The sequence below is a fragment of the Hemitrygon akajei genome, chromosome 4 (assembly GCF_048418815.1).
Source record: "Hemitrygon akajei chromosome 4, sHemAka1.3, whole genome shotgun sequence".
NCBI classification, from domain to species: Eukaryota; Metazoa; Chordata; class Chondrichthyes; order Myliobatiformes; family Dasyatidae; genus Hemitrygon; species Hemitrygon akajei.
The window spans coordinates 155,068,284-155,084,520 of NC_133127.1; the positions used below are offsets into that span (position 1 = coordinate 155,068,284).

At 41.7% G+C, this 16,237-nt stretch overlaps 1 protein-coding gene across 1 annotated transcript in view; it reads left to right on the forward strand.

Moving 5' to 3' along the window:
• Positions 1–637: 637 nt before the first annotated feature.
• The window catches only part of mphosph8 (M-phase phosphoprotein 8), a 57,984-nt gene continuing 42,384 nt past the window's right edge, over positions 638–16,237 (forward strand). The window contains exons 1-2 of the mRNA XM_073043673.1: positions 638–967; positions 12,785–12,931. Of these exons, the coding sequence (XP_072899774.1) occupies positions 878–967; positions 12,785–12,931 (237 nt within the window). The 5' untranslated portion in view covers positions 638–877. The remainder of the gene's footprint in view (positions 968–12,784; positions 12,932–16,237) is intronic.

Consider the following 16,237-nt stretch of genomic DNA (forward strand, 5'->3'; position numbering starts at 1 on the left):
GTGATGGTAAATCCAGATAAAAATGCATAAAATGCTGGATGAACTCAGCCAGTTCAGGCAGCATCTATGGAAATGAGTGAACAGTAGATGAAAAATGTTGACTGTGTATTTATTTCCATAGATGCTGTCTGACCTGCTGAGTTCCACCTGCATTTTGTGTGTTTTGCTCTTAATATTCAAGACTGTATGCTGCTCGGAGAGCCAAACTCATTCTAGAGAAATAAGAAAAAAGCACATAAACACTGTGTTGACTCTCAGCTGACTAGCGGTCTGTCAATTTTCACACCGTGACGTCTGAAAGTAGAAGCGATGAAGCAGCCAGCCGTCATGGCATTGCGGATTATGTCATAAATCACTAATGCAGTTATTCCCGAGTAATTGCCTTATATGTTTGTATCCACAGACAACTTATTAAGTTACTTCTTCCTTCTCTCGTTTTTCGCCATGCAGCCTGACTCCAAAAAAAAATCCTCACTGTACAAATTCAAAACACCTGGTTACACTCAGGCACAATATAAATGCTTGCTCTTATTAATAGTTGCAGTTTTATTTTGTTGAACTGTGTGTACATGTAAGAATATACTTGTATCAGGAGACCAAGATCTTCTCCCTCCCATTTCTGCCCACTGGCTCCGCCTTCGACGGGAGGGGAGCGGAGCGGGTGGAAAAACGGATTACCAACGCAGAACCAACCATAGCGACGTCACAACCATTAGCTGCTGTGATCGGGGACAGACAAACATCTCCTGTGAATTATTAACCTCGCCTTTGATTGGCTCAACCGAAACCATCAACAACCCGCCTCTGTTTTCGTTGCTTCTGGTCTTTTTTCAAAGTGCATCGTGTCGGCGGTGCGGAACGTTAACGGGTCAGAACGATGGCGGCCGCAGAGAAATCCGAGCAGGAAAGCGAGCCAGAGGAAGATGTGTACGAGGTGGAGAAGATAGTGGACATGAAGATTTCAGAGGTAGGAGAGCGGGATCCATCGGCCGACAGTGACGGGTGCCGTGTTCATTGAACATGGAGTCAGGCGGTGAAGTGAGGCCTGTGGCTGGGCTTTATTTCACCTGCCGTGGGGACATATGCCAGAACACCGCTGGTTTACCTTGTAGTTTTGTTTTCTTATTATAGATCTAGTGTACCCACAGAATATATTTGCTAGTAAGAAACAGTAAAGCCGTCGGTGCGATATATGGCTGTGGTATTTCTTAAATGTCTTAAGAGTCTAGAGAGGGATAAATATCAGACGTGAAAAATCATACTTTGTGTGATTTTAAATCTCTGAAAGGCAAGTCGTTATATTTTTTAAAAATTGCATCCAGTTTAATTGAGAAAACATTTTGTATCAGGTTAATTTAGGGCAACGTTTCGCTTTCAAAATAAAACTGTATCGACCAATACACGAAAGAAATGCTTAATGTGGGAACTACAAGTTGGTCTTTAATTGAAATATTGTAAAGTTGGACTTTGCTCCTACTGTAGAATAATGCATGAACCCTTTGAAACTTGGATTTATCACCATTATATCCACTTTTTTCTTGAAAACACCCCTCCTTACCTCTCTATACCCACCTCAGTTTCAATCTGCCACACCCTTGTTTAATCAATCCCTTATGCTCCCATCCAACACCTCCAACGAGATTGTTTTCTCTTTGTATACATCATATGGCCATGTGCTCTGTGACAGTAGGCAAAATATAATATCCACTGTTTTTGTTACTGAATGCTGTTACTAGCTTGGCCCTCTTATATTTTCCTTTATAACATATAGTTGTAATCTAGATGTAAACTTGGGCTATGTTGTTAGGATTTGCAGATGATACAGAAATAGTGCTTGACATTAAAGAGATAAGCCCATGATCAATAGGACAATTAATTCTAGAGAAATATGCATTTATGCAATTGAGAAGGGTAAGGGAATAATAAATGCTAGGGTATTGAGGTTTGGAGTAATAAATGCCTTTTGAACTATATTTCCAGAAATACTTAAGATGGCAGTACAAATCAAATGAGATAGAAGACAAAGAATTTGTTTATTCACTGAGGCATGGCACTTAACAGCATATATGTTATGATGCAGGTTATACAGCACTAACTAGGTCAGATCTTGAGATTTTATTTATTTATTGAGCTAGGGCATAGAATAGGCTCTGCTGGCCCTTCAAGCTGCGCCGTCTAGAATTCCTTGATTTAATCCTAACCTAATCATGGAACAATTTACAGTGACCAATTAATCTACCAACCAGTACGTCTTTGGACTGTGGCAGGAAACTAGAGCATCTGCAGTAAACCTAATCTGTCACAGGGGAGAATGTACAAACTTCTAGGCTGTGGTGGGAATTGAACTTGGGTCTCATTTGTATTGTAAAACGTTGTGCTAACCACTATGCTATCGTGCTGTCCCACTGTAATACAATTCTGGTCACTATTATAGGAAATCTGTGATTGAGCTGCATCCGCTAGATAAACTTTGAGAATGTTTGCTCGGTCTGCTGCTACATTCTCTCTGTGTTCATGACTGAGTGACTAAGCACAGCTCAAACACCATCTATAAATTTGTAGATGTCAGATCTCAGATAATGACAAGGAGGGGTACAGGAATGAGAGAGAAGAAGCACAATGAATGTTTTTTTAACAACAACCATTGTCAGCGAAGCATCTTCAAGGAATTGATATTGGATTTCAGCAAGGGGAATCTGGGAGAACTCAGACCAGTGTTCACTGTGGGGTCAGCGGTAGAGAGAGTGAGGAGGTATAGGAACCTGAAAATCAACACTCAATAATTTGGTGAACATCTTCTTCCCTCTGCCATTGGATTTCATAATGGTTCCTGAATACTACTTTGTCGTTTCTTTTTGCACTATTTATTTCTATAGTTTAGAAGTTGTGCACTGAACTGCTGCTGCAAAACAACAAATTTCATGATCTGTTGTGATGGATTCTCAATGTTCAGCAACAAAAAAGCATAACTATGGGGGGGGGGGAGGGATAGACTACCACTGAGTATTGCAATAGCTTTCTTTAGCAATTTAATTGGCATGTGCAACAATTGAAGTGTCTAGATGGGTCCTTCATATTTACTCAGAGATGATGGGGCAAAGGTAATTGATGGATTTGAGGGGAGATTCAGGGTTTATTCCATTTTTCAGTTGGCCATCATCTGAACTTGGTACCTGAAGAGTTTTATTGGTTTAAACTTCTCAAACTTGAAATATACTTGGCTGCAGTTGAAGAGCTGTGACCTGCAAGACCTATTGCTCAGAGGGGTTATTTAAGTTCGATAGCTTTCTTTTGATCAACATTCATGATGGGATGAGTGTCTATCTTCAGTGGAAGAATTTTCAGTGATTTCCTCCAAACAATATAACTGCATTCTTATCACCTCCATCACTGATTCAAATATGTGCTTCCTTGACTTTTCTCATACATCCTCCCTCCTTTTATGATCTTTCCTTTTTGTATGGTGTTTCTGGGTTCCTGTTTCTATTTTTTTTAATACAATATCTTTTTGGGGAAGGGTATGGGAGTGTATGGAGGTATGAGCCAAAAAGGTATTAAGGTGTTGGTCTTTTTTTTTTTAAAAAAGAGCTTAGCACAGGCTGAAGGTAGGAGGGCAGAGGGATTTGGGGTTGTCTAGATCAGGGGTTCCAATGATTTTATGACATGGACCCTTACAATTAACTGAGGGGTCCATGGACCCCAGGTTGGGATACCCTGATCTAAACCAATTTAAAATGTTTATCTAAATTTTACTCTATGCTGAAACCTAAGACCAAAACTACACTGAACTACATAAACCAACACAAAAACTAGACTACAGACCTACCCAGGACTGCATAAAGTACACAGAACAGTGCAGGCATTACAATAAATAATAAACAAGACAATAGGCACAGCAGAGGGCAGTAAGTTGGTAGTCCGATGGCTTGGGGGAAATCTGTTACATAAATAAACAGCTGAATGGTGGCGCCCGGGATTCCGTCTGTTTCTGTACTCCCGCCGAGTATTTCGTTGCCATGGATTTAGTCCAATTTAATGTCCACTGGAGAGCAGAATGGACGGGAGGGCCGGCCGGCTAGGGCTTTTTTCCTGGCATGGACTCCTGCCCGCTTGCCTCGCTTCCGCTTCCTGGCACACCACTTACGACGTCCCCAACTCCAGCCACCAGCATCAGGCGACTCCGAGGACTGCAGGCCCGATTCCCTCAGCAAGCCAAGGTTGCGCAATCTAACCAGGAGATTTTCATGAAGATTTGTTTTTGGGCGATCTCTGTATTGTAGCCGTATCTGGCGATGGTAGATAGTCGCTCTGTTATCCATTGCCCTAAACCCTAATTGTGCCTTAAAATTAAATTAAAAAAACTAAATTAAAGTAGCACCAGATCCGAAAGGCCGTTGCTGCCGTATGCTGCACCACCTACAGGAATTTGTTTACTTTGTAAATACATTTTATTCCAAATCTGTACTTAAAAACTAAAGTTAGAGGTTTATGTAATTCTTTATAATTGTTGTATTTTATTTTTTGTTGCATGTTGCACCAAAACACCACAGGAAATTCCTAATACATGTAAATGTCAAGTCAAGTCACTTTTATTGTCATTTCGACCATAACTGCTGGTACAGTACATAGTAAAAATGAGACAACGTTTTTCAGGACCATGGTGTTACATGACACAGTACAAAAACTAGACTGAACTACCTAAAACAACACAGAGAAAGCTACACTAGACTACAGACCTACACAGGACTACATAAAGTGCACAAAAACAGTGCGGGCATTACAATAAATAATAAACAGGACAATAGGGCAAGGTGTCAGTCCAGGCTTCAGGTATTGAGGAGTCTGATAGCTTGGGGGAAGAAACTGTTACATAGTCTGGCTGTGAGAGCCCGAATGCTTCAGAGCCTTTTCCCAGACGGCAGGAGGGAGAAGAGACACCTTGTTCTGGACTTCCCCAACATCGGAAACAATCTTCCTGCATCTAGCGTGTCCAATCCCTTTAGAATTTTATACATTTCAATAAGATCCCCCCTCAATCTTCTAAATTCCAGTGAGTATAAGCCTGGTCGATCCAGTCTTTCTTCATATGAAAGTCCTGCCATCCCAGGAATCGAATCTGGTGAACCTTCTCTGTACTCCCTCTATGGCAAGAATGTCTTTCCTCAGATTAGGGGACCAAAACTGCACACAATATTCTAGGTGCGGTCTCACCAAGGCCTTGTACAACTGCAGTAGAACCTCCCTGCTCACTGTTCTGTTCACTTATAGTGAAAGAACAGAGCAAATGAATAACTTTTAGGATCTAATATAGTTTTATAGTACTGTAGAGGTATTGGTAGTGTTCTAATTTGTTACTTATTTTAAATGCATAAATTATTACACAGTTAAATGGTGGTTTGTCTTTTTTAATATACCTTTTTAAACTATTTCCATGAAACTTCAGCTAATTGGACTAAAATATACTGATCTCGATGTGTCCCAGTTGATTAGAATCCACTGTATTGTGAGAGAATGCTGCAACAAACCAGACAGTGATGGCTGATGTGATAATGCTTTCTATGATGACAGTGTAGAATTGTCATGTCATAGTATGTTTTGAAGAAGATGGAATTATACCAACTGCTGCAAGAAGTACGTCCTCTGTTGGGTCTTTTTGTTAACAAAGGAGATGTGGTTCTCCCACATGGGGTCCTGCAAAATAATGATGCCCAGAAATGTGAATGTTGAAATGGTGCTAACTGTAGAGATATGGATGAATGGAGAGGAGACTCACTTTTACTGAAATCAAAATGCATCTCTATGGCTTTGAGGTCCTTTAGATCGAAGTTGTTGTGATTGCACCAGGACACTAGCTTGTTTACTTCCTGGTGGTACTTGAATTTGTTGCCTCTGTTGATTAGTTCAGTGAAAGTGATGTTATTTGCAAACTTTTGTCAGTTTAACTCATGGATCACTAGAGACGCAGTCATTGGTCTATAAAGAAAATAGGAGAGAGGATGAATATAGTGCACCAGTGCCAACTGAGCGGAATGTGGAGATGTGCTTGCCTAGTCTCATACTACCTGCTGTCACAGAGCAAGTTTATGTTCCACTTGGTACGTTAAGTTCAGGGTGTTTCTCTTCCAAAAGCTCAGGGATAATGGTATTGAAGGTTGAACTGAAATCCACAAAGAGAATCCTGACATTTGTAACAGAGAAGTTGAGGTGCTGTAGTATGAGGTTCAGACTTGTATTAACTGCATCATCTTCAGATCTCTTAGCTCTGTAGGTGAATTGCAGTGGATCTAGAAAATTTTGTATTATGGATTCGAGAAATGGCATGACCAACCTGGTCTTTACTCTGCTCTGGACCATCTGGTCAACTGAACCCATATGTCAGGTATTGTTCGTCAACTACAACCCAATGTTCAACACAATCATCCCATCCAAACTCATCATCAGGCTTCAAGACTTGGGCCTGTTTACCTTCCTCAGCAATTGGGCATTTGACTTTCTCGTAGGCAAACCTCAGAGGACTGGTAACATCTCCTTGCTGACCTCAAAGCTGAATGCATATCCTCCTGCTTTACTCCCTCTGTGGCCAAGCACAGCTCCAATGCCATTTTCAAATTCCCAACAATACTACTGTTGTTAGATGAATCACAGGCTGCATTAAGTCTGCTTACTGGAGCAAGATGCATCACCAGACTGAGTGGTGTTGCAAGAACAAACTCTCACTCATGTGAGCAAAACTAAAGAAGTGATTGTTGATTTTGGGAAGGGGAAGGAAGGTGATCATGCTCATGCTACAGCCTACATTGGGGGAGGGGGTAATCAGTGGTGGAGAGAGTCAGCAACATTAAATTCTTGGGCATTTGCATATCGGATTACCTCTCTTGGGCCCCAGCACTTGGATACAATTATGAGGAAAATATGCCCGCGTATTTATTTTCTTGTGAGATTAAGGAAGTTCGGTATGTCATTAAACACAAACAAACTTCTACAAATGTAATGTTGAAAGAATCCTGACTGGTTGTAACATTGTCTGGTACAACAATTTGAATGCATTGGAATGTAAGAAACTGCCGAGAGCTGCTATGGGGAAAATGTTAAACTGGAAGGAATTCAGAAAAGATTCGTATACATGTTGCCAGGATTTGAAGCGCTAAATTGGGTTGGACAGTTTAGGGCTTTATTTCTTAGATTATTTGAGACTGAGAGGTAATTTTATAGAGGTATTTAAAATCTTGAGGAGTGTTGATAATGGGAATGCATTCATTTTTTTCCTGAGGTTGGGGAATCAAGAACTGGAAGGCATATGTACAAGATGAGAGAGAGGAAGGATTCAATAGGAACTTGAGGGGTAACTTTTTTTTATACACACTAAGGGTGGTATCTGTATGGAATGAACTCTGAGCTATTAGGCAGGAGGTTGGGAATGTAAATCAGGAATAGATGTTCTCAGGGACATGTACAATGAAAATGTGGAAGTTGTTTTGGTAGCTCTTGCATGGGATTCTGGATTGGTCTGTACCATTGAGGCAGGGAAAGTATGGTACAGTGAATGAACCATGGTTGATGGGAGGTGGAACTTCTAGTTAAGAGAAAGAAGCATACTTTAGGAAGCAAGGATCACACAGGGTTCTGGTAGCCAGAAACTAACTTAAGAAGGGACTTGGGAGAGCTAGAAAGGGACGTGCGAAAACCTCAAGGCATTCTCCATGTATGTGAAGAACGGGAGCATAGCTAGTGTGAGAATAGAACTGATCAGGGATAAAAGCTGAAATATGCCTGGAGTTGGAGGAGATAGATGACATACATAATGAATACTTTGCTTCAGTATCCACCAGTGAGAGGGATCTTGATGAATATGAGGGCAGTGTAGAACAGGCTAATGTTCTGAAACATGTGAAGTTGAAGGAAGTGGCAGTGTTGAAGCTTTGAAAGCCATTAAGGTAAGACCTATGAGCCGGACAGGATTTATGCCAGCTTACTACGGGAAGTGAGGGAGGAGATTGCTGCACCATTGCCAATGATCTTTGTGTACTTATTGGCTACTAGAGTGGTACAAGAGGATTGGAGGACTGCAAAGTTAAAAGGGATAATCCAGGGAATTATAGAAAGTCAGGAGACATGGGATCCAGGAAAACTTGTCTGTGTGCTTTCAGAATTGGCTTGCCCACATAAAACAGAGGGTGGTTGAAGATGAGCATAATCTGCCTGGAGGTCCATGTCTAATGGTGTCCTGCAGGACTCTTGCTGCTTGTGAGTTTTATAAATATTTTGGTGAGGAAGGGAAGAGTGTGTTAGTAATTTTACAGATGACACAAAGGTTGGTGGTATTATGGAACATCTACAGGGATGCAGAGCTGGGATAAGCATTGGCAGATGGAGTTCAATCTGGAAAAATTTGAAGTGATGTACTGTGGAAGGCTGATCTTGTTGGTAGAGAATGAAGTTAATTGCAGGATTCTTAGCATTGTGGAGGAACAGAAGGATCTTGGGGGCCAAGAACAGATTCCTTGAAGTTACCACACAATTTAATAGGGTGGTTGAGAAGACACATGGTGTGTTGGCTTTCATTAATTGAGTTCAAGAGCTGTGAGGTTATATTGCAGCTCGTTATATTGCAGTGTCCCAGTCATTCTTGAGGGAAGTCCATTTGAGGAGGTAAAAGCCTTCACCTACCTGGGTAGTGTCATAGACAGAGCAGCACCAATGAAGATCAACTAAGCTAAAGTAGTCTGAGTTATAAGGAGAGACTGGAGAGATTGGGGTATAGGATGCTGAGAGATGATCTTCTGGAGGTATGTAAAATCATGAAGGGCATGGGTAAGGTGAGTAGATGGTCTTTTTCCCAGAGTAGGGCAGTCTTAAACTAGAGGTCCAGTTTTGAGAGATGAAGCATTTAAAAGAAACCTGAGGGGTAACATTTACCATACTGGATGGTCAGTATATGGAACAAGCTGTCAAAGTTATGGAGGTGAATGCTATTACTTTTAAAATGCATTTAGACAGATACATGAATAGGAAAGGTTTAGAAGAATATGGGCCAAATATAGGCAAATAGAACTAACAAGTAGAAAATCTGGTCAGGTGCTGAGGGACTGTGCACCTTAATTAACAGAGGTTCTGACAGACATCTTTAACATCTCTCTGCAACAGTGCACTGTTCCCACAGGCTTCAAGGTAGCCATCATCCCAGTACCCAAGAGTGACATTAATTTGCTTTAATGACTAACATCCAGTGGCAACAAATTCAACAATGATTAAGTGCTTTAAGCGACTGGTTAGGGTTTGCATTAAATCTCATCTTCCTGTTACACTAGACCCTTACCGGTTCACTTACCGCTCAAATCGGTCCCATGATGATGCCATAGCCTCTGCACTCCAATTCTTCCTGTTGCACCTGGAAAATGGTACCTTGTATGCCAGAGTGCTGTTTATTGACTTCAGCTCAGCATTTAATCTGATCATCCCTCAAAAGCTGGTGGGTAAATGGTTATCATTTGGTGTAATCACCTCTCTCTTATAACTGGATCTTGGACTTCTTGACAGAAAGGCCACGGTCAGTCAGTTGGCAGAAAAGTTGTGTACAGAGAGGAAGTCGAGCAGCTGGTAGAATGGTGCAAGCACAGTAACTTGAGTCTCGGGACAAAACCAAAGAGATAACTGGATTTTAAGAATGTGCAAGCTTGTACACTCCTCACTGCACATAAATGGCTCCTCCATAGGGAGAGTTAGGAGCAGTGTTTCTGGAAGTGCATGTAATGGACAATGTCACCAGGTTCCTCAAGGCCACCTCTTTGGTCAAGAAAGCATAGCAGCGTCTGCACTTCCTGAGGAAATGAATTCTTACTAGTTTTTACAGGAGCATCGTCAAGAGTGTCCTGACTAGCTGCATCACCATTTGGTATAGGAATGTGAAGCAGTGTTAGTTTAGCAGTTAGTGTGATGCTATTACAGCTTGGGCATCGGCATTCAGAGTTCAATTTCAATGTCCCCTGTAAGGGTTTTGTATCAACTCAGAATCTGGTTTATTATCACTGGCATGTGATGTGAAATTTGTTAACCGAGCAGCAATTCAATGCAATACATAATATAGAAGAGAAAGAAATACAATAAGTAAATCAATTACAGTATATATTGAATAGATTAAAAAATGCGCAAAAAACAGAAATACTGTATATTTTAAAAAAGTGAGGTAGTGTCCAAGGGCTGTGTCCGTTTAGGAATCGGATGGCAAAGTGGAAGAAGCTGTTCCTGAATCGCTGAGTGTGTGCCTTCAGGGTTCTGTACCTCCTACTTGATGGTAACAGTGAGAAAAGGGCATGCCCTGGGTGCTGGAGGTCCTTAATAATCGGCACTGCCTTTCTGAGACACGGCTCCTAGAAGATTCCCTGGGTACTTTGTAGGCTAGTACCCAAGATGAAACTGATTAGATTTACAACCCTCTGCAGCTTCTTTCAGTCCTGTGCAGTAGCCCCCACCCCCTCCCCATACCAGACAGTGATACAGCCGGTCAGAATGCTCTCCATGGTACATCTGTAGAAGTTTTTAAGTATTTGTTAACATGCTAAATCTCTTCAAACTCCTAATGAAGTATAGCTGCTGTCTTGCCTTCTTTATAGCTACATCGATATGTTGGGACCAGGTTAGATCCTCAGAGATCTTGACACCCAGGAACTTGAAACTGCTCACTCTCTCCACTTCTGATCCCTCTATGAGGATTGGTATGTGTTTCTTTGTCTTGCCCTTCCTGAAGTCCACAGTCAGCTCTTTCATCTTACTGACGTTGAGTTTCAGGTTGTTGCTGTGGCATTACTCCATTAGTTGGCATATCTCACTCCTGTACGCTTCCTCGTTACCACCTGAGATTCTACCAACAACCTGTGAACTTGTGGGTTTCTTCCAGGTTCTCGGGTTTCCTCCCTCAGTTCAAAGGCTTAACAGTTACTAGGTAATTGGTCATTGTAAATTTATCAGTGATTTGGCTAGGGTTAAATCAGTGGGTTGTTGGTGACAAAGCTCAAAGAGCTGGAAGGGTCTATTCTGTGCTGCATCCTGAAATAAAATAAATAAGGGATTGCAAGGACTGCTGAAAGAATCATCAGGGTCTCTCTTCTCCTCATTGGAGATATTTATCAAGTGTGCTGCATATGCAGAACCCTTAGCATTGTCAGTGATCTCTCCCATCTATCCAACAATCTGACTCCCTACCATCAGGAAGGAGATACCAGAGCGCTAGGATGGGAAACAGCTTCTACTCCCTAGCCATGAAACTACTGAACTCCCTGCCACCATCAGATCCTATCATGTCTGAAGTGGCAGTAGTGTTATAAGGTTTAATTTTTAAATTGTGTTGTAAATGTGCCTTATTAATAATTTCTTGTGGTAATATTATTTTGAGTGTATTATACTATATGTACTGTGTGCATCTTGGTCTGGAAGAATGTTTCGTTTGGCTGTAGGTGTGTACAGTTGAATGACAGTAAACTGAACTTGAACTCATCTTGTATTTGACAGTAGCAGAGATATTTAAATCATCTTTAGTGACAGGAGAAGTACCAGAGAATTGGAAGATAGCCAATATTGGCCTACTGTGTTTTTTTTTAAAAAGCCCTAAACGTAAACTGGTAAATTACAGGTCAGTCAGTCTGACATCAGTTGTAGGAAAATTATTGGAAGGTATTCTAAGGTACCAGATATGCAATTATTTGGATAGAAATGGACTGATTAAGGATTGTCAGCATGGCTTTGTGCATGGTTGGTTGTGTCTAACCAATCTTATAGAATTTATTTGAGGAAGTTACTAGGAAAGTGGATGAAAATAAGGCAGTATGTCCACTTGGACCTCAGTGAGGCATTTGACAAGGTCCTGCATGGGAGGTTAGTCAAAAAGGTTATTTTGCTTGGCATTCAAGATGAAGTAGTAAATTGGATTAGACATTGGCTTTGCAGGAGAAGCCAGAGAATGGTAGTAGATGGTTGCCTCTCTGACTGGAGACCTGTGACTAGTGGTGTGCCACAGGGATCAGTGCTGGGTTGTTTATTGTTTGTCATGTATAACAATGATTTGGATGATAGTGTGGTCAACTGGATCAACAAATTTGCAAATAATACCAAGATTGAAGTGTAGTGGGTAGTGACGAAGGTTGTCGTGACTTGCAGAGGGATCTGCATCAGCTGGAAAAAATAGACTGAAAAATGGCAGATAGAATTTACTGTGAGGTGTTGCACTTTGGTAGGACCAACCAGGGTAGGGCACTGAGGAGTGTGGTAGAACAAAGGGATCTGGGAATACAGGTTCATAATTTGTTGAAAGTGGCATCGTAGGTAGATTGGATCATAAAGAAAGCTTTTAGCACATTAGTCTTCATAGATCGAAGTATTGAGTACTGGAGATGGGATGTTATGTTGAAGTTGTATAAGACATTGGTGAGGCTGGATTTGGAGTATTGTGTGCAGTTTTGGTCATATTCTTACAGGAAAGATGTAAACAAGATTGAAAGAGTACAGAGAAAATTTACAAGGATGTTGCTGGGTCTGGAGGACCTGAGTTATAAGCAAAGACTGAATAGGTTTATGACTGTATTTCTTTGAATGTAGAAGACTGAGAGGAGATTTAATAGAGGTATATAAAATTGAGGGGTTAATGCAAGCAGGGATTTTCCTCTGAGGTTGGGTGGGACTACAACCAGAGGTCATGGGTTAACAATGAAAAGTGAAAAGTTTTAAGGGGAGCATGTATTATCTGCATGGTTTTGACAGATCCTGTGTAAATATGGTTTAATTATCATACCAGGGTCAAGTTTTCTACAGAGTTCACTGGAAAGGCTACACTTCTGAAGATGATACTTGGGAGCCAGAGGCTCATTTGGAGGACTGCACAGAAGTGCTGCAAGTTTTCAAACAGAAAGCGGCAGAAAAATCACCTGCAAGAGACAATCAGGTGAGGTTTTGCTTGGTTGCATTACATGTTATGTGGATTTATGACATTACAACAAACTGTTGGCTTTCTTCAATTTCATCTTATACCATCAGCAGAAGATGATTCTTTTATCAGCAGTTTCTAATATACAATCATTAAAAATAGCTGTGGTGTGTTTAACTTGGAACATACAAACTCTTTACAGGCAGCAGTGGGAACTGAGCCTTGGTCACTGGTACTGTAAAGTGTTGTGCTAGCCACTACGCTACTGTGCCATGCCAGTGTGTTGGGTATTACTTATTTATGGTCTTGCCCTACTTGGTCTCTGGTAAACTGTGATTCTGTTAGTATTATCCTTGTTTCTAGAAACTTGTTAGATGTAATATTGAGGTGGCTACTTTAACACACATGTTCTAGTCTTGTATCAAGTTAGATAACTTTTGGAAAGAAGTCTTCAAAACTTTGTCAAAGGTTTTGAATTTGGATCTACAACCAGATTTACTTAGAGCAATTTTTGGGATCATTCCTTCAGAAGCAGGAGGTATTCCTGCTTCCACTCAACGGATGATAGCTTTTGCAACTTTATTGGCTAGGAGAGCCATTTTGCTGAAATGTAAGGATTCTAATCCACCTACTGCTATTCATTGGCTTACCTCCATCATGTCCTGTTTAAGTTTAGGGAAAATAAGAAGTCAGACATTTGATACATCCTCTAAATTTGAGGAAACTTGGCGACCTTTTATTCAATATTTTCATATGCTCTGACTTATGGCCCTTCCAGTTAATGTTTTTGAAGTTTTGGATTTGATCAGAAAGTTTTCCTTGTTTTTTTTGGCTTTCACTCTCAGTTTGAGCTGCCCGGTTCTCTTTTTTTTGTGTTTTGGGGATTTTTTTTCTGTATATGTCAATTTAAAAAGTTTCTTTATCTTTTTTTTCCTTTTATGGATAAGAGGAGATTCAATTACCTTTTCCTTTATTATATACTATTAGATTATTACTTTGATCTTGATAATGTTTATTTTTCCTTTTTTTCGAACTGTTATTGATACAGATATTTGTGATAATTCTCCTTTTGTTTATATATGAACTTTTTTATTTAACTAATAAAATGATTGATAAAGAAAGAAACTTGTAGGTTCATGATCTAGCCTTGTTTGTTTGTTGCTTCTTTTTTTAAGCATAAATCTCCAAACCAGGTATGTTATGCCTGGACTTTTGGTCTAATCCAGCATGATTGAAACAGATTTTTGATTGCTTTGTAGTTGTCTATGTACAGATTGACTGCTAATTTCTCTCTATTGATGGATCTTAACAATTTTGAATGAATAAGATTGTGCCCCTCTTAACACCAATAAATGCCTGATATTATGAACAACACACACAAAATGCTGGTGGAACACAGCAGGCCAGGCACCATCTATAGGGAGAAGCGCTGTCGGCGTTTCAGGCCGAGACCCTTCGTCAGGACTAACCGAAAGGAAAGATAGTAAGAGATTTGAAAGTAGTGGGGGGAAGGGGAAATGTGAAATGATAGGAGAAGACCGGAGGGGGTGGGATGAAGCTAAGAACTGGAAAGGTGATTGGTGAAAGTGATACAGAGCTGGAGAAGGGGAAGGATCATGGGACGGGAGGCCTCAGGAGAAAGAAAGGAGGTGGGGGAAACACCAGAGGGAGATGGAGAACAGGCAAACAACTAAATATGTCAGGGATGGGGTAAGAAGGGGAGGAGGGGCATTAATGGAAGTTAGAGAAGTCAATGTTCATGCCATCAGGTTGAAGGCTACCCAGCTGGTATATAAGGTGTTGTTCCTCCAACCTGAGTTTGGATTCATTTTGACAGTAGAGGAGGCCATGGATAGACATATCAGAATGGGAATGGGATGTGGAATTAAAATGTGTGGCCACTGGGAGATCCTGCTTTCTCTGGCGGACCAAGCGTAGGTGTTCAGCGAAACGGTCTCCCAGTCTGCGTCGGGTCTCACCAATACATAAAAGGCCACACCGGGAGCACCAGACACAGTACACCACACCAGCTGACTCACAGGTGAAGTGTCACTTCACCTGGAAGGACTGTCTGGGGCCCTGAATGGTGGTGAGGGAGGAAGTGTAAGGGCAGGTGTAGCACTTGTTCCATTTACAAGGATAAGTGCCAGGAGAGAGATCGGTGGGAAGGGATCGGGGGGACGAGTGGACAAGGGAGTCGCGTAGGGAGCGATCCCTGCGAAAAGCAGAAAGGGGGGGAGGGAAAAATGTGTTTGGTAGTGGGATCCCGTTGGAGGTGGCGGAAGTTACGGAGAATTATACTTTGGACCTGGAGGCTGGTGGGATGATAGGTAAGGACAAGGGGAACCCTATCCCGAGTGGGGTGGTGGGTGGATGGGGTGAGGGCAGATGTGCGGGAAATGGGAGAGATGCGTTTGAGAGCAGAGTTGATCGTGTACGAAGAGAAGCCCCTTTGTTTAAAAAAGGAAGACATCTCCTTCGTCCTGGAATGAAAAGCCTCATCCTGAGAGCAGATGCGGCGGAGGTGGAGGAATTGTGAGAAATTCTGCCTTTTTGCAAGAGACAGGGTGGGTAGAGGAATAGTCCAGGTAGCTGTGAGAGTCTGTAGGCTTATAGTAGATATCAGTAGATAGGCCGTCTCCAGAGATGGAGACAGAAGGACGAAGAAAGGTGTCGGAAATGGACCAGGTAAATTTGAGGGCAGGATGAAAGTTGGAGGCAAAGTTAATGAAGTCGATGAGCTCAGCATGCGTGCAAGAGGCAGCGCCAATGCAGTCGTCGATGTTGCGAAGGAAAAGAGGGGGATGGGTACCGGTATAGACTTGGAACATGGACTGTTCCACAAAGCCAACAAAAGGGCAGGCATAACTGGGACCCATACGGGTGCCCATGGCTACACCCTTGGTTTGGAGGAAGTGGGAGGAGCCAAAGGAGAAATTATTGAGAGTAAGAACTAATTCCGCTAGACGGAGGAGAGTGGTGGTAGAGGGGAATTGGTTAGGTCTGGAATCCAAAAAAAAGCGAAGAGCTTCAAGACCATCTCGGTGGGGGATGGAGGTATATAGAGACTGGATGTCCATGGTGAAAATAAGACGGTGGGGGCCAGGGAACTTAAAATCATTGAAAAAATTCAAATCATGAGACTTCTCTAACTTCTGTTAATGCCCCTCCTCCCCTTCTTACCCCATCCCTGACATATTTAGTTGTTTGCCTGTTCTTCATCTCCCTCTGGTGCTCCCCCCACCTTTCTTTCTCCTGAGGCCTCCCATCCAATGATCCTTTCCATTCTCCAGCTCTGTATCACTTTTGCCAATCACCTTTCCA